This window comes from Geospiza fortis, unplaced genomic scaffold (genome assembly GCF_000277835.1).
Source record: "Geospiza fortis unplaced genomic scaffold, GeoFor_1.0 scaffold353, whole genome shotgun sequence".
NCBI lineage: Eukaryota > Metazoa > Chordata > Aves > Passeriformes > Thraupidae > Geospiza > Geospiza fortis.
In genome coordinates, this window is record NW_005054473.1 from 9321 (window position 1) to 27583 (window position 18263).

Below are 18263 nucleotides of genomic sequence, written 5' to 3' on the forward strand. Positions count from 1 at the left end.
AGGGCAGAGCCAGGGGCTGCTCTGGGAGCGTTCCTGGGTGAGAAGACCCATGGGCAGCTCTGGGAGCGTTCCCGGCAGGAAGGGAGCCAGGAAAGGAGCCGGGGCAGGCTCCAGGAGCTGATTCACTGTGCTGAGCAATGCCTGCCCCAGCCACTGAAGCATCACAGACATCCAGACTTGGCAGGCGCTTCCTCAGCCTCGGGAGAGGCTCCTCGGGAGCAGCTGAAGTTCAAAACCCTTCAAAACCCTTCGAATTGCTGATTTCAAACATGCGGTCCCAGCCCAAAAAATACCCCAAATCCCCACCCCACCCACCAGCTTGCAGCCCTAGTGAACATCACATTTACCACTTTGGCCACCTAAGAAACAACAGGAATGAGCACTTTGGAATGAGGTTTCTCTTCCAGAGAAAAGTTATTTACAGGACAGACCAGGCTTTGGAAAGCCCCTGACCCCAGGAGCCAAGGAGTTGTCACCTACTCTGCACTGAGCATTGCCACCAGAAAGGACACCACGGGAATATCCTTGGATCCACCACGGGAATATCCTTGGATCCACCACGGGAATATCCTTGGATCCACCACAGGAATATCCTTGGGCTTGGGCAGAATCCCTCAGCTGTGGCTCTGCACTCCGTGGATGCTGATGGATCAGCCTGGTCCCTCCTTCCCAGCCTGGAAAGCTCAGGGAGCTCCTCTGACCCACGCGGCCTCCAAGCCGCTCCGTGTCCAGGCAGGAGACGAGCTGACAGCCAGGCAGCAGCACAGCAGGGGAATCATTCCTGTGCCCACAGTTCCCCCAGGAACGCCCCAGGCCCTGCCCCTGTCCATGGCCATGCCAGACTGAGGGGTTCCAGCCAGGAATGAGCCATTTTCCAGGACACCCATGCTCTCCATGGAACGGAGCAGCAGGATCTGCAGCTCCAGAGATCCAGAGGCTTGGGCACAGCGCTCTGGAAGCTCACAGGAGTGGCCACTTTGCCTTTCCCTAACACTGAGAGGCTGCAGAAATCAGGATTTTCCCTGTCCAGCCCTAGCACTGCTCCTGCACAGCATCTCCTGGCAGGCAGAACAAACACATTTGGAATTTACTCTGAGTTCCAACCACTGCTTAACCCCACAGCTGGCTTTGGGCAGTATCAACTACGCTCTCAATCTTGGTTTAAAAACAAACATGAAGTTATTGGCTGAGGTTTATACCCTGTTTTTACCTGGCTGAGGTGCTACAATTCCCATTCTAACCGTGGGGCTGGAGTTTCCTCAGCCACCACCGTGTGATCTGTCTTTGATGCTGCTTCTCCTGGGTAAAAATGCAGGAAGATGGGCAAAGCCAAGGTCTTGCCACTTTCTCACAGAGAAAGCACGTGGCTGTTCCTCCCCAGTTCGAGGGCAGCAGCACTTTGGGATTCAGTTTCCTAAAAGGGATGACAGCATTTCCCAGTGCTCAGCTTTCCCCAAGAACCGTGGTCAGGAGCTCTCCCAAAGTCCTGTCTCCAGCCTACACCTAGGTCAGTTCATCCTCATGCTTCACCTACACATCATGGAAGCAGCATAAAATGGAGTTATCTCTCTGTCTGCAAAGGAAAATCTGCAAACACTAAAAAAAAAAACAAACCCTGAAAAAAAGAGACAAACCAGGGCTGACTCCCCTCCTAACCCAACCACTGGAAACAAAGGCATTGTGATACAACATTCCACCTCAAAAGAAGCTCTACAGACATCTAAGTGTGCAAATGTGGGTTTAGCTTTCCTTTTCCCAAGGGATAACTGTAGCCCAGCAGGGACCAAACATTCCATATAAATAAGGCGAGCTTTTTTTTTGTTTTTGCATAGAAGTTACTCAGTGATAGTCCCCCCCCAGTGACCCCTCCTGTGCCCCCCTGCTTTGCCACCGAGCTGAGTCCTGCTCCTCCAGGTCCTGGAGTCCAGAAGAAACCTTGGACACATCCCAAAGGCTCCCTCACCCCAAAAGGTGGGATGGAGAAAACCTTCTGAATTTTGCTACAAGCTGTCTCCAAACCCGCTGTTATTTTTAAACATTTGCAGTTCAATTTGGAGGCAATTCTTTTTTTTTTTTTTCTCTTGTGCCAGACATTTGTAATTGCACCACAATTGTCTTGGTTTTGCTGCTCTTTTTGCCAATGTTGCTTTTGCCAATCAGTGCAGCAGCTCAATAAAACCAGCAGCTTATTGAAGTACCCAGAGCCTCTGCAGCACCATCCTCTGCTGCCAACCAGCTTTGGTTGTTTGTGGTTTGGTTTTTTTTTAAATAATATATTTTATAAAAACACCTGCTATTAATATTCCACTGGAGCTCAAAGTGGCTCAGCTTGGGGCAAAGGCACAATTAAAACACCGTGTTTTCCTACAGGACTCTGCATTTATGGTTTGTAGAACAATAGAAATGTACAGCACCAATCCTTGGCTGGGAGGGGATGCGTGTAGGAATGAGTCCTCAGAGTCCCTCTGCAGGGGCTCTCGAGTCTTTCACCTTTCCCCCAGCAATTGGTTTGGAATTTTTCTTCTCTCTCCATCTCCCCCTTGACTGGAATGCTCCCGCTTGCTATCAGCTGACCATGGGCTCCACGTCCGTCTCTCTGTCCAAATCATCCTGAATTTCATCTGTGTTTCCTGAGTCACTGCTGGCTACGGAGCTGGGGGATGGAGAATTCCTGCAGGGAAACACAGGGAAAGGTGCAGCAAAAAAGTCAAATATCCATGACTGAAGAAAGAAAAAAAAGTCTTACAAGAAAACAGTCACTTTCCCAATACTATTAAAAAAACTCTTTATTAACCTCAAACATTGGAGTTTCCCCAAGCTATTCAAAAACCCCTTTAATAACATTAAACTTCGAGTTTAGAGCAAATATCAGTGGAAAAATCAAGGTGCCACCCCAGCCATGCCCTGCTCAAACACAGAGGCTGTCCCAGGTTTACTGATGGGAAATGAAGAGCAAAGACTCTCAGCATCCCTAATACCCAGAGCCCTGAAAATTGAAAGTTTATCATCTTGTTCTACCGGGGTTGAGCAAGAGATAAGAGAAATCCCTCATAGTGTAAGGTTCTTAACACATGAGAAGATTAAAAAACAAGTTCTTCATGTAAGTCCAGAGTCGAGATTTAATTTGGGGTTTTAAGAGTTCTAAATCTGAGATGTTAAAGAGTGGAAGTCCAGCTGAGCTGGAGCTCCCTGTGCTTAGGAGCAGCTGCTGACCCCCTGGGGCTGCTCCAAGGAACAGGAACCCCACACTCCCCCTTCCAGGGCTGAGCTGGGACACAAGATTCTCCAAAGGACAAGGCCACCAAGTGACAGTGTTGCCTTTAGCCCAGGCTGGCAGGAATTGATGCTTTTAAGTTTTAGCTTTAATATTTCTCAGATTCTGTGCTGCATTTGTGTGTAACTCTGATCTCCACACGGAGTGTTAGCAAGTTCTCCTCACAGATTAGTCAGACAAAACAATCCTTTTCCAGCCCCACAACCAAGGGGAACTATTGCAGCTTCAGGCCCAAAAAGTGTAAACAAAAGTGAATTGGGGAGAAGCAAACTGGGAGAATGTGACTTCATTCCCTGAAGCTGTAATTGGACAATTAACCCACAATATGCAAATGGAATAAACTTATAAAAGTGTGAAAACTGATCCCCCATGGTCCATTCTTGGGTGTAGCCAGGCTCTTGCCCTGCCCAAGGTGTATCTTTGAAGGCCTTTTCATGAATCCCTACTTTATTCCTGTAACAGTGTCCAGCCTCTGCTCTAGGTGCCCTCTCCAGCATCAGACCCAGGATGGATGTGCCTGGTTTTCAGCTTATTTTCCTACCTCTGTTGAGGTCAGGATGGAAGGCACTGGAGCTGACAGTTTGTGTTCAGATTTAGGTGTTTATTAAAATTTCTTACCAGTGTTACAGTCTCACAGCAGTGAGTTCTGCAGTTCTTCACCAACAAGGCACTAAACGGCCAACAAACTTTTGCTGCAAGGTCTTTTAAGGCTAAACTGCCCAAGTAAGAAATTACACCTGAATTATTTTTACTTTTAACCCAATAATTGATCCCTCAAAATCTGCAATGCAGACTTTTCTGTCCAGTTACAAAATATCACTGAAACCCGTGGAGAAGAAGGAAGAAGAAGGTGAAGAAGAAGGTGAAGAAGGTGAAGAAGGTGAAGAAGGTGAAGAAGGTGAAGAAGAAGGTGAAGAAGAAGGTAAAGAAGGAGCAACCTCTGCCCTAAAACCTCCATCTTGCTCTATAAATATATTCTAAAACCCCAAACTCTAAGTTTTCCACCCTGTGATATTACACACTTCTAATCAACTCTAATCAACCACAATCCCAGTTCTATCAATCAATTCTGGAAGCTTCTCCACGGCCCCAGGTCAATGCAGTGTTCTGCTGGGGGTCAGTCAGTGCCTGGCAGCACAGAAAGGCTGAAATGCTCAGCGTGCAGAGCTGCAGCAGGAGGGAGCAGGGAGGAGCTGCTGGGGCAGCAGAGGAGCCCTCACCTGTCAGCTGAGCCCTTGATGAGCCTCCTGCAGGTTTCCATCTGCACGTCCAGGCCCCGTTTCATGCTGCACATCTCCATGTACTCGTGCAGGTGCCGGTTCATGTCGCTCTTGGCTGTGGCCAGTTCCAGCTGAAGGGCAAACAATCAGCTTCAGGGCAGGAGCAATCCCACTTTTCCTGCACTTCTCTCCTTCTCCTGCACTCCTCACAGTGCCTCAGCTGCCCAGAGCCCACCCAAAGACCCCACAGTGCCCATTTCACTCACTGCTCCCGACTGCCAATGCCCCCACGAGCCCAGGAAGGGCAATCCGAGCTCCACGCTGCCTCTGAACAGCCCTGGTTTTGCTTTTTATTAAAACTTTTCTGTTGCTAACACTACCACAAAAGCCATCCTGCTGATTTTATGCCTTCTAAAGTAGCAGATATATCTTAAGTGTAATATAACTCTCCAAAAGCTTATAAGACCCAGCTCAAAAAAAAACCATTTATCACCCTGGAGGGCTTTTCCTGCTCTTGGCACCTTGTCATTAATGAAAGCAGCTCCAGGCAGGACAGAGATTCTGAGAAGCTCCAGCTGCTGTTTCTGGCCACCTGTGAGGCCACGTCCTGGGAAGCATTTCCCAGGGCGAGGGTGGACATGCAGAACAAAGGGGGGGAAAAGAAAAATCGTGTGTTTTATTCCCTTTGTTCTGCAGGTTCTCTCTCCACCAGCCTCAGATTTACGCTCAGTGCTGAAGCATGGAGCAATAATAGCCCAGAGAATGGCATTTAGAAAAATCCCCAGAGGGAAATGCCTTTGCATTGTTTGATATATGGACATTCCTGCTTCCCTCTGGGACACCCCAGAGCACAGCCCTGTGCTGTGTCCATCCATCAGGAACAGCTCCCCTTCCTCACCTCTATCTGCCCTATTGTCTCCTGGTACTCCTTGTCTCTCGTTTTGAAGAAAGACTCTGTCTCGTGGATCAAGTTTCCCAGGTTTTCTTCCTGCAGGGGAGAGGAGGACACAAAAAATCAGCAAGGAAATAAAGGAATTCAGGAATAAAGGAATTCTCAAGTTTCCCAGGTTTTCTTCCTGCAGGGGAGAGGAGGACACAAAAAATCAGCAAGGAAATAAAGGAATTCAGGAGAGAACTGAAGATTTTATTTAACCTCCCTGGAAATGCAGGTTATTGTGTTCTTTCCCGCACTGATTTTTTAAAGACACTGTTTCACAGACTAGGAATATTCTTCTTCAATCTGGAATACCAGGAAAACACATTTCTGTGCCATGACCACAGCTCTGGACACGCAAAGTGAGGTCTGATCAAGGCTCCAGCAATTAAACCCGTGCACCTGCTGCATTCCAAAGCACCAACCCCCTGGATTTTCCTGAGCCTGATCTCACTTGCACAGACTGGAATTGCTCTCCAGCCATGAAACTTTTAATTTTGCCTGCACTGACCACGCTGTTACTCCCAGCTTTGCACTGGAATTCTCATTTTCCAGTTCCATATCACCACTCTCCAGTGCACGCACGGATTCCCACTGGAATTCCTGCACTGCTGGATAAAGCAGGAACAAATGCTGTCCCACAGGAAAGCTCCTCCTTTGGACTGACAGCACAGGCTGGGCTCCCAAACACACAGAGCTGCTTGGTGCTGCCCAAAAAGGCACCACAGTGTCACTGTTCCCTCTTTCAAGCCTTCAACCCTCTCAGTTTTCCATTAAAAAATGATCCTCAGTTTAGCACAGCTGCACCAATGAGTGTTAATGGGGTTTCCGTGCTCTGGCCACATGTGTGGCAGATTTACAGGGCTCATTGCTGGTACCCACACCAGGCTATCCAGCCTGGAGTTACAAGAATCATCCCTCTGATCCTTTTATATGCAGAGGAGCTTTAAGGAGGAAGGTCACAAAAGAAGGTGGTGAGGGCAGCGTGTAAGAACTTGAAAGGAATAAAACCCACGGAAGGAAGATTCAGGCATGTAAAGCACATGTTAAAGAGCAGGCACAGCCGGAGCAGTCTTTATTCTGAACCTCCATCTACAAGCCAAATCTACCCTTTCCTTGTATAATTTTCATTTAGAAGGATTTAAGCTTCTTAAAATCTTTAGAGTTTCCCCCTCGCGGGGCCGGGGCTCAGAGCTATTGCTGTGCTTAGCCAGGCACGCCCGGCTATGCAAATCAGCTGTCATTAATTCCTGCGCGAGGCTGCTCGTTATCACCCTGCCACTCTCCCTCTCCTCGTTATCACCCTGCCACTCTGTGCTGCTGCTATCCCTGTGCCACTCTGTGCCCGTTATCCCTGTGCCACTCTGTGCTGCTGCTATCCCTGTGCCACTCTCTGTCCCTGTTATCCCTGTGCCACTCACCAGTCCCTGTTATCCTGTGCCACTCTCTGTTATCCCTGTGCCACTCTCTGTCCCTGTTATCCCTGTGCCACTCACCAGTCCCCGTTATCCTGTCCCACTCTCTGCTATCCCTGTGCCACTCTGTGCCCGTTATCCCTGTGCCACTCTCCAGTCCCTGTTATCCCTGCGCCACTCTCTGTCACCCTGTGCCACTCTCTGTTATCCCTGTGCCACTCTCTGTTATCCCTGTGCCACTCTCTGTTATCCCTGTGCCACTCCCTGCTCCAGCTCCCCGTGGTTTCTGCAGCCCCAGCAGTTCCCAGTAATCCCCAGAGGCTCCCTGAGCTCTGGATGGATGGTGCAGGAACGGGAGGTGGAGCAGGAACCCGCGCTGGCAGCCAGACACCCCCGGGCTGCTGCCTCAGCATCTTCCCTGGCTGCGAGGGACCATCTCCCACCTCCCCCCCGTGCTGCTCAGGATGCAGTAACACGGCCAATCCTGGCCATTCCATCATTCCCAGCTATTCCCAGCCCCATTCCCAGGCCAGTCCCAGCAACTCACAGCCATTCTCAGCCCCATCCCCAGGCCATCCACAGCCATTCATTCCATCATTCCCAGCTATTCCCAGCCCCATTCTCTGCCAGTCCCAGCTGTTCCCAGCCCGTTCCCAGCCCCATTCCCAGCCATTCCCTGCCACTCCCAGCCCATTGGCATCCTTTCTCAGCTATTCCCAGCCATCCTCAGCCATTCCCTGTCATTCCCAGCCCATCCCCAGCCATTCCCTGCCATTCTCAGCTATTCCCAGCCATCCTCAGCCATTCCCTGTCATTCCCAACCCATTCCCAGCCCATTCCCAGCTATCCCCAGCCATTCCCTGCCATTCCCAGCCCATTCCCAGCCATTCCCAGCCCATCCCCAGCCCATCCCCAGCCATTCCCTGCCATTCCCAACCCATCCCCAGCCATTCCCAGCCCATTCCCAGCCCTCTCCAGGCCGGTTTCAGAAGGCTCTGGAGTGGTTGGATTAGCTGCCTTTCCCTGGGATTTCAGGATTAAAAGGAAGCTGTTCACTATCCACCAGTGCCAGCAGATCCCCACTGACTGGGCAGAGGGAAGCCCAAGATTCAGGGGTCCAGAGGATCCCTGGGGCTTTCTGTGCTCCTGCAACCACAGGTTCTTTGTCTGGAATGGGATTCACACTCTTCAACACCTCCCCAGACCATGCCAAGGTTGCTCAGCTCCCCACAGGAACAACTGTGCAACTCCTCTCCACTTATTACCATAATAAAGTGGGAATGATAATTCACAGAGAAAGTGAGGTGCTGTGGAAGATCACAGAATCCCAGACTGGTTTGGGCTGGAAGGAGCTTAAAGTTCACCTAATTCCACCCCATCAATGGGCAGGGACACCTTCCACAGTCCCAGGCTGCTCCCAAGCCCATCCAGCCTGGCCTTGGGCACTGCCAGGGATCCAGGAGCAGCCACAGCTGCTCTGGGCACCCTGTGCAAGGCCTCTCCACCCTCACAGGGAAGAATTTTTCCCTAAAATCAAATCTAAACCTCCCTCCTGTCAGCCCAGAGCTTTAGAGAAAGCTCTGAAGGGTGACAAATTCCCTGATGGTCCTGGAACAGGCACCTTGGATCCTTCACCTCTCACTCAGTATTTGAAATGCTCAGTCTGAAGGAGCCAAGGAAGTAAAGTTTCGCCAACAAAGTGACTGCACAGACTGCAAATCAACCACAGAGAGAAGGCACTAAGAGGATTTTAAAATCAAAGTCAGTCTGTGTGGCAATCTAGATCAGCAGTGCAACACCCACAGGCTCAAATGGCTGTAAAGGAGTAGCTGAGGGAGAGTCTGTGCAGGGAAGAGTTGGAGAAGATAACGGGGATGAACTCACCTCTCCTTGCAGGTCAATGGAGGGGTTGCAGTTGGTGAAGTCTTCCCACAGCAGCAGCGTCTCCTCGTTCTCCTCCCACGTTAAACTGTCACAGTCGTCATCGAAATCAAAGGTCTCGCGGCTGGGAGAACAAAGAGCCATCACTGCAGCCCCACTCCCTCAGTCCTCTAATTAATCGTCTAGAAAAATGGGCTATGAGAGCTGAATGGGAACAATGCAGCGCTGGAAATCCTCACAGCTCCTACCAACAGCCTGGGGCACTGCCCAGGGCTCTCTCTGCTGGGCTCCCTGCCACCCCAGGGCACAATAACAGCTCCTCTTGGAGCTGCTGCTGGAGCACAGGGCCTGGCTCTGCCCTCCACATGGAGCTGCACAGGAGCCTCCCCTGCCTGCAAAGCCACAGAAATGTCTGGAGCTGTTCTTTCCTCCAAAGGAAAGGAGCCCAAACACAGCTGGGGGATGTCACAGGGCTCAGAACCCACGAGGATTTCACAAGGGAGCTCAGCCAAGGGCTCTCCTGCAACCTTGGAACAGAGCAGGGCTGGAAGGAGAAAGACCTGAAAGGAACCAGGGCTGGAAGGAGAAAGAGCTGGAAGGAACCAGGGCTGGAGGGAACAAGAGCTGGAAGGAACCAGGGCTGGAGGGAACAAAAGCTGGAAGGAACCAGGGCTGGAGGGAACAAAAGCTGGAAGGAACAAGGGCTGAAGGAATCAGGGCTGGAGGGAACAAAAGCTGGAAGGAACAAGGGCTGAAGGAATCAGGGCTGGAAGGAACAAGGGATGGAAGGAACAAGGGCTGAAGGAATCAGGGCTGGAAGGAACAAGGGATGGAAGGAACAAGGGCTGAAGGAATCAGGGATGGAAGGAACAAGAGCTGAAGGAACCAGGGCTGGAAGGAACCAGGGATTGAAGGAACCAGGGCTGAAAGGAACAAGAGCTGAAGGAATCAGGGCTGGAAGGAAGCAGGGATGGAAGGAAGCAGGGCTGGAAGGAACCAGGGATTGAAGGAACAAGAGCTGAAGGAATCATGGCTGGAAAGAACAAGAGATGGAAGGAGCCAAAGCTGGAAGGAACCAGGGCTGGAAGGAACAAGGATGAAAAGGCCGAGCCCCTGAGATGTGCAGAGCAGCACAGACACTGCTGCAGCCGCTGAGGGCAGAGCACAGGGCAGGAGTGGCCTCTCACACCCTTATCTGCCCTGCCCTTGTGCAATGAAGGAAAGTCACAGAGCTCACAGCAGTAGCTGCTCCTCGTGGTGGTTAAGGAGCCCTGACAAAGAGCTGGAATTTCTCCCTGAGCTGCCTGGATTCCAGGCCGATGCATTTTTATGGCTTTAGCTCGCTTCCTCTGAGCTGATAACATCTCAGGGCTGATAACAGCCTGATGTTGTCCCGGGAGGCTGCAGAGCCTGGCAAGGGCCAGGAGGTTTGTCTGGATCAGCAGCACTGTAAAAATGTCATTTTCAACACTTGGACACTCCTGATTGTGCCTTTTGCAATTCCACTTCTTCAAATTGCTCTCTTTTTCCAACATCTGTTGTGGTCAGAGAGCACGAAGGCTCCTGAGCTGACCTCACACAAAATCCACTTCAGTTCTGATTTTGTGCTACTTAATTCTTAAAAATCAGGTTCATTACAGCTAAAAAGCAGGTTGGTTTGTTTCTGTTAATGATACCAGCTCCTTGCTCTATTTCTAAGCTATTATTTTCTGCTTCACAAAGAGCCCAGGCCCATCCCCACCAACATTTTCACCCCAGCTTGACAGAACAAGGCTCCTGTAGCACTTTGTGCCACGGGTAGTAGGACATGGAGATCAGAATTTCATTAGCAGCACCAAAACCAACTGGGGATCACCGGGCAGGTTTGGGAACAAAATTAAAACCTAAATCCATGACCAACCTAGCAGGTGCATTTAACTTCTTGCTTTTTTAAAAAATCCACACACTGCTTGCTGCCACATTGAATTTAGCAGTGGAGAAGTAAAAAAAAAAACCTGTATTTATTACACTGATTATTACTGAGGGCCTAAAGACACGTGAAAGGAGCCCTAACAAGGGGAACCATCAGAGGTTATCCCTCCCACACAGGGGATTCGGGCAGAAAGGAGGAGATGCTCCCCTGAAACAGAACTCCTGGCAGAGTCTGACAGCACAGGAGGAGCTGGTGGTGCTCAGACCCCCCAAAAACCCTGTCCTGCCCTGGCTGGGAAAGTGCCACCATGGTATTCTCTGAAAAAATCCTCTTTGCCCAGGATTTTCTCCTGGGAAGCTGAGAGGCCTCAGAAAAGAATGAAAACAATAATTCTCTGATTGCTGGGAACGTGCTCTGGGGATTGTTTACCAACAGCTGCATCTTTGATTGGTTCCACGTGAATCGATTTTAATTAATGACCAATCACAGCCAGCTGTGTCATGAGCTTTCAGTGTCATTCTTGTTCAGCCTTCTGATGTATCATTTCTCTATAGTTTAGTATAGTTTTAGTATATAATTTCTTTTAATATGACATAATATCATAAAATATCAGCCTTCTGAGAACATGGAGGCAAATTCTCATCTCTCACCTCGTCCTGGGGACCTCACAGCATCACAGGGAAGCTCTGGGAGTTCTGCTGTCCCTGCAGGGGCTGCCAGGGGACACCCCCATCCCCTGGGCTGCTGCCGGGGGCTTTTCTCTGCTCTCCCAAAAGACAACAGCACAGAGCCCAAAAAGCCTCACCAGGCTACACTTGTGGATATTTTGGGGGGTTTTAGGAGTATTTTGGGAGGTTTTGGGGGTCCCCACCTGCGTTTTGAGGCTCCCAAGATGGAATTTAGGAATATTTGGGAGTATTTGAAGGGATTTGAGGAATATTTTGGGGGGTTTGGGGGGTCCCCACCTGCGTTTTGAGGCTCTCAAGGTGGAATTAAGGAATATTTGGGGGTATTTGAAGGAATCTGAAAAGTATTTTGGGGGGTTTTGGAGGTTCCTACCTGTGTTTTGAGGCTGCCAGGGTGGAATTTGGGGACATTTGTGGGTGTTTGAGAAGGATTTTGGGAGGTTTTGGGCGTCCCAGGAGATCCCAGGCTGGGGTCAGGGGGATATTTGGGGCTATTTGGGGATATCTGGGGGTATTTGAGGAGTATTTTGGAGACTGCACTTTGCAGCAACAGCTGACAACACCAACACTCCTGACATCTGTAAATTGTTGGCCACTGATCTTCCAGACACATGCACCACTCCCATTTGCCTGCAGCCCAACTGAAAAGCATCCCAAAAAACCTGAGATGTTTGTATCCACCCCAAGCCGAGCTTTCAGTCCAAGTTCTATCCAGCCAAGCAGCAGCAAACTCCAGAAATCAAATATTCAGCCCAAGATGCAGAACAGACTCCTGGTTTTGACTCTTTTTCGTTGCATTTTTCCCCTTTTGCAGCAAGCCAGAACAGCAAAACCAGTTTGTATTTCTTATATCCTCTGCAGTTCCTCCCACTGGAGGGAGGAGCAGAAATCCGACAATTTCATGTGAACTTCCCCAAAACCTCCTGGCCTGTGCCACGCTGCCAGCTCAGGGACTGCAGGCTCAGGCTGCTGTCAGGAGCAGTTTCTCAGGGGTACTCACAGCTGGTTGAACATCCTCTTCATCTCATCCGTGATGTTGAGGGAGCAGCTGACCTCATCGTCCGAGAAGCGCCCGTTGTCGGCGTCCTGCTCCGACAGCTCCTCGTCCGACGGCAGCTTCCGCTCCTTCTTCTTGGAAGCCACCTGGGGGGCAGAGAGAGCGCTGACTGCAGGGCTGGGCAGGGCAACGGGGGTGCAGGGAGAGCACAGGGGTGAGGCTGATCCCGGGATTCCCTGCCCGGCCTGAGCAGCGCGCACGGAGCACAGGAAGCAGGAGAGCGAAGCGAGCTGCAGGGGCTGCCAGGGCTCGGGGGACGCTCACGGAGCCAGCCTGGCACCTGCCAGGGGCCATGCACAGCCTGCCGTGAGCCAGGGCAAAGCAGAAGGGGCAGCAGGGCCCGGGCAGAGAGCAGTGACAGAACTCTCCCTCTCCTGCCGCCACCACAGGTGCGGCCTCCAGAACAGAACCCCAGCAAGGAACAGACAGGAAACCTTTCCAGAGAGCCTTTACTCCAGGGAGGAACTTCCAGAGAGGAACTTCTAGAGAGGAATTTCCAGAGAGGAATTTCCAGAGAGCCTCTACTCCAGGGAGGAACTTCCAGAGAGGAATTTCCAGAGAGGAATTTCCAGAGAGCCTTTATTCCAGGGAGGAATTTCCAGAAAGGAATTTCCACAGAGGAATTTCCAGAGAGCCTTTATTCTAGGGAGGAACTTCCAGAGAACCTTTATTCCAGGGAGGAACTTCCAGAAAGTAATTTCCAGAGAGCCTTTATTCCAGGGAGGAATTTCCAGAAAGGAATTTCCAGAAAGGAATTTCCAGAGAGCCTTTATTCTAGGGAGGAACTTCCAGAAAGGAATTTCCAGAGAGCCTTTATTCCAGGGAGGAATTTCCACAGAGGAATTTCCAGAGAACCTTTGTTCCAGGGAATAAATTTCCCACCCCAGCAGCAGCAGCAGCAGCAGATTGAGGATCCTCAGCACACAAGAAGGGTTGGCTGAGCCATGGAAAAGCCTGAAAAGCCCCCAAGAAATGAAGCTCAGGGAACTCAAGGGACAGCCCTGCAAGGGGCACAGAGGGAACACACAGAATGATCCCAGATCCCAGAGGGATGGGAACACACAGGATGCTCCCAGAGGGATGGGAACACACAGGATGCTCCCAGAGGATCCCAGAGGGCTGGGAACACACAGAATGATCCCAGACCTCAGAGGATCCCAGAGGGCTGGGAACACACAGGATGCACAGCTGGTGCCAGAACCTCAAACACACAATCCACTCCCACCCTACAGCAGTTTTCCCTCTCCTTGGCACACCCACCATCCCTTGCTGGCCTTGTTCTCCTGGTCATTTTAACCCCTGCAGGCCTGAGCAGGAGTGTGCTCTGCAGTCACCTCTGAGCACAGACTCAGCAATTCTCCTCAGAGACAAGGAGGAGGCCCTGGCACCATACAGTGGCTCAACTTGAGAGAGAAATAATTCTCCCCTAAGGAGGTTTGAGTCTTTTGGGGAACACAGGGGGAAAACCATCAAACATTTCACAGCTTCACCAGCAGAGCCCACAAGGATCTTTTAGAGTGTTTCTGACAGCACTTGGCACACTGTGTGCTACCACTACACACAGAAAAGCATCAGATTGACTGAATTCTGAGCAAGACACATTTAGATGGAAGCAGAAGGAAGGTGGGTTAACCAGAGCTGAAACTGCAGTTGTGACAAGACCAGCTGCACTGGGAGTGACAGCCTTGATCCAGCAGAGCTGCCACTGCTCGCTTTTGGAGCAAATTAAAGGACTTTCCTTCGAGCTCCAAGGAAAGCAACTGGAGCAGCCAGAGCTCACCATCACAGAAATGTTATTTCTGGCCACAGAGCTCGAGCCAGAAATAAGAACATGCAGATGGCAGTTCCACGAGCTCAAAACCTGTCACTTGTGAAGGGAACAAATGGGAGGGAGGAATGATACAAACCTAGACCCTGCAACACTGCTTTATTTCCCTGCATTCAGTACAGACTAACATCAGACTCACAGCACAGCTTAAAGATCATCCTGGGACTCCTTTTTTGGTCCAACTCTCTGCACTTTGTGCTCCTGGTGCTGCAGCAGCTCCTGCAGCAGAGCTACCCTGACAGACAGCGGGGGAAACACAGCTACAGAGAGAGCGTTCAAGAAAAGGCAAATGACCTGGAGCACACTGCTCAGCACTGCTCCCTCCTGCCCTGCCCTATGGAAAATTCAGGGCCTAATCACCTGGAAAATCTTGGAAACGTCTTCCGAGTTGCGCTGCTGCGCGACATCGCACAGCTTGGCCGTGATATCGATTCGGCGGCAGATGTCCATGTCCACCTTCATGGCCTTTTCTTGGATCTTTGTGTCCAGGTCTGTCATGGGCTGCAGGAAGGACAGCAGGGATTATCTTCTATTATTAGACAGTTCAGGCAAGAAGAGATACCCCACAGTATCTCTGGAACCCCAGTGCTAAAGCTCACACCCTGCTCAGGGCAGGCAGAGCACGGGCAGCGCCGGGCACAGAGCAGCGACACAACTCTCCCTCTCCTGCCACCACCAGCACAGAGCCCCAGCAAGGAACAGACAGGAAACCTTTCCAGACAGCCTTTATTCCAGGGAGGAATCTCCAGAGCCTTTATTCCAGGGAGGAATTTCCAGAGAACCTCCGTTCCAGGGAATAAATTTCCCACCGGGGCAGTCTGAGGACTCCACAGCTCACCCCTGATTCTAACAAAGTTCCAACTCAGAGGGATTTGCCACCTGAAAAAAACCTGCACCCACCCCAGAACAACTGCTCAGTGTGGCAAGGGGAGCCTCGGTGGGTCAGGAACAGGGAGGGACAATGGAATGCCCAGAGAAGCTGAGGCTGCCCCAGCCCTGGAAGCTGGAGCACCCTGGGACAGTGGAAGGAGTCCCTGCCCAGGCCAGGGGCTGGGGCTGGATTGTCCTGAACGTCCCTTCCATCCCAAACCATTCTGGGATTCCATAAATAACACTTTAAAAATGGAGAGCACCCCGTGTGCAGCAGAGCGGAGTGAAATGTAAATCCTGGTGAGGATGCAACACCTCCCCTCTTGCAGACACAAACGTTGTGCCTGCACAGAGAAGCTGCTGAAAAACCAGAATCCAGGCTCCACAGCAACTGCACACAGAGCATGGGACCAGCAAATCGTGGCTGGATCCAAAGAGATCCATGAAAACCTTGGCACAGAGAACACTCCTCACTGGCACTGACCTGGCTTCCAGCCCAGCTAAAGCTCTGCATGAAAATTTCTGTGTGAAAATACTGCCTGGTAGTAGCTCTAATTTCTGAGATCCTCCCACTCACACAGAAATCTGGCTCCTTATGAAGGAAGAAACACCCAAAGCATATTTTCCATCCTAGCTGAGACTTGCTCTCCTGGACAGTTCCACTCCTAAGCAACGCTTCCACCTGGGACACAAAAGTGCAAAAACCCTTTGCAGACCATTCTTAAACAACAAATCCCTTTTCTAAGAGAAAAATTTGGGCTTTTTGTTGGTTTTATTTGCTTTTCCCCACCATTTTTAGTTTTAAATGATTACAGAGTCTTCTCCAGGCCCTGTGAACAACGTTTAGAGTTTGAGGCTTTTTTAGTTTAAATTTTTACACAGACTCTTCTCCAGCCCCTGTGAACCACCTCTAGAGTTTGAGGTTTTATGGTTTAATTTTTTACACAGTCTTCTCCAGCCCCTCTGAATCACCTTTGGAGATTTGTGTTTTCCAGACACTCTGAGGAAAATAAATCTCTCAACACTGACACAACCTCACTTGCTGAGCTGCTGATCCTTATCTGCAGGAAGGAAAGAGCCACGTGCCAACATTTTGCGCTTCTCTATTCTAAATATTTGCCCACAGCAAGCGCTCCCAGTGCTTTCCTCGGGCTCCCTCACCCCTCAGAGCCAGCCCAGAGCACTTTCCCCGAGCCCAGAGGATGTTTGCCTGCAGCAGCACCTCCCTCTCTGCACACACAGCAGCTCCTGGCTGAATGGAGTCAGGCCCCAGCCCCAGCAGCCTCTCCCCTCCAGGCTCTAACCCAGCACAGCCACCCTTGATTAACCACAGAAGGACACACAGCTAATTGCCAAATTTCCCATGAGCAGATCTAGCGGCCCTGAGAGAATGGATTTGACACCTGGGAGCGGGTTCTGCAGGTTTCTGTGAAGTCAGGAGAAGGCTGTTGTGTGCAAAAATTACAGAATAAATCAGCGTAACAGGGCTTATTCCTCAAGACAAATGGCTTCAGCACCACCTCAGACTTACTGAGAAAGGCACCTTAATATTCACCTGGCTTATCTTTCCAGATATCTGCATAAAAGAATTTTATCCACTCAGAGCCTAAAAGATCCTCTGGCTTTGAAGAGAGCTCAGTATCTAATGAGACATGAGGAAATTCCTGAGAAAACAAGACTTTTTTGTTTTGTTTTGTTTTGTTTTTAAAGCCATGAGGTTGAACCAACCCTGGCAGCAAAGCCAATACTGAAGCAGGATTCATCTTTCCAGAGTTCATTAAGGGAGATGGGAAGCATTTATTCCCCGCTGTGAGGGTGGGCAGGCCCTGGCAGAGGCGCCCAGGGAAGCTGTGGCTGCCCCTGGACCCCTGGCAGTGCCCAAGGCCAGGGCCTGGGACAGGGGAAGGTGTCCCTGCCATGGCAGGGCTGGAACAGGATGATCTTTAAGCTCCTTCCAACCCGAACCAGCCCATGATTCCACACAATGTGTTCCTTTAGGAACAGGATTTGTTTGCACGGCTCCAGGCAAAGTCCCCGTGCCAGCAGCCCCAGGAGCTGCCCAGGGCTGAGCCTGCTCCCCATGTGGGACTTCTCCAGCCCTTTTCTCCCAGCAGCTGTGGGGAAGGGAGGGAGGGCAGAGTCCTGGCTATGGGTAAGCAGCAGTTAATGCATCTCCACACAGACCAGACAGGAAGCAGGGGAGGGGGATCTGTCTGATGCATTCGATCCCAGCAGCCATCGCTAATTACACAGCAGCACTCGCTAATTACACAGCAGCACTCGCTAATCACCTGGCTGGGGGTAAAGCCATGTGCAGGACACACTCCCACAGAGGGCCCTCTGTACTTACATCACTCATCAGACCCTTAAAGACCACCAGCTCTGCCTTCAGCCTCTCAATCTTCTCATTCAGCTCCTCCTGCAGAGCTTCTGCTTCCTGGGCCTCCTGCAAGGGAAACACCCAGGAGTGAGAGCCCAGCCCTGCTCCCCACTCAGCCTGAGCAGGCTGGCTAAAAAGGGGGTTCGAATGGAGCTCCATTCTTTTGGGAAATTTAATTGTTACCCTCTGTTGTAAATTGCACTCCCTCCTCCCACTTTGTCACAAACTCTGTCACAAACTTTGTCATTTCCTGCTCCAGCTTCCCAGCGTTAGCACCGTCCTCTACAGCAGCACAGCTGCTCTAGCCAGAGGGCAAATTTTTAATTAAAAGACAAACAAAATGCTGAGCAGCATGAAGAGAGCTGCAGAAAGCCCTGCACCTTTCACCCCGCAGTGCCCAAACCTCACCTCTCTCAAGGTCTCCACCATGGATTCCAGGCTCATCCTTCTCGTCAGCTCCTCTTCCCATCTGAAAGACAAGAGGTGCAAAGTGTCAATTCCAGAGAAAAGCGGTTTTCCCCCTCAGAATGACACGTTCTGATGGCTGTGGGAGGAAATGTGACAGTTCCTGGAAATGCAGAGCAGATGGCGTCCCTCAGCCAGAACAGGGAGTCTGTGAGGGAAGGAAAGCTGTCTCAGCTTTTACTGGGACCAGCATTCCTCCAGCAGAACCAGGGGATCACAGAGCTCTGGGCTGGGAGGGAGCTCCAAGATCCCATTCCAGGGATCCATCCCCTCCAAAATCACCTTCCACTGTCCCAGGGTGCTCCAGCCTGGCCTTGGACACTGCCAGGGATCCAGGGGCA

General features: G+C 50.9%; 1 protein-coding gene across 2 annotated transcripts; it reads right to left on the minus strand.

The window, feature by feature from the left end:
• Nucleotides 1-2079: 2079 nt before the first annotated feature.
• Nucleotides 2080-17920, minus strand: IFFO2 (intermediate filament family orphan 2). 2 transcript variants are annotated; one of them, XM_031062922.1, is made up of 8 exons: nt 17866-17920; nt 17428-17523; nt 14568-14708; nt 12323-12465; nt 8728-8848; nt 5393-5482; nt 4495-4625; nt 2080-2671 (listed from the first exon to the last, which is right to left on the minus strand). In XM_031062922.1, exons 1-8 carry the CDS (start codon nt 17899-17901, stop codon nt 2566-2568), a joined length of 864 nt encoding a protein of 287 aa, XP_030918782.1. In that variant the 5' UTR covers nt 17902-17920; the 3' UTR covers nt 2080-2565. The 2 variants fall into 2 exon arrangements, with proteins under 2 accessions (XP_030918782.1, XP_030918783.1); XM_031062923.1 differs by lacking the exon at nt 14568-14708.
• Nucleotides 17921-18263: the final 343 nt, after the last annotated feature.

Bases quoted from the DNA above. Each gene is read 5' to 3' on its own strand.
- IFFO2 (XM_031062922.1), bottom strand. From the start codon at position 17,901: ATGAGCCTGGAATCCATGGTGGAGACCTTGAGAGAG. The intron at 17,524-17,865 runs GTGAGGTTTGGG...TTTCCCTTGCAG, and splicing joins TGGTGGAGACCTTGAGAGAG to GAGGCCCAGGAAGCAGAAGC. The intron at 12,466-14,567 runs GTGATTAGGCCC...TCTGCCCCCCAG, and splicing joins ACGTTTCCAAGATTTTCCAG to GTGGCTTCCAAGAAGAAGGA.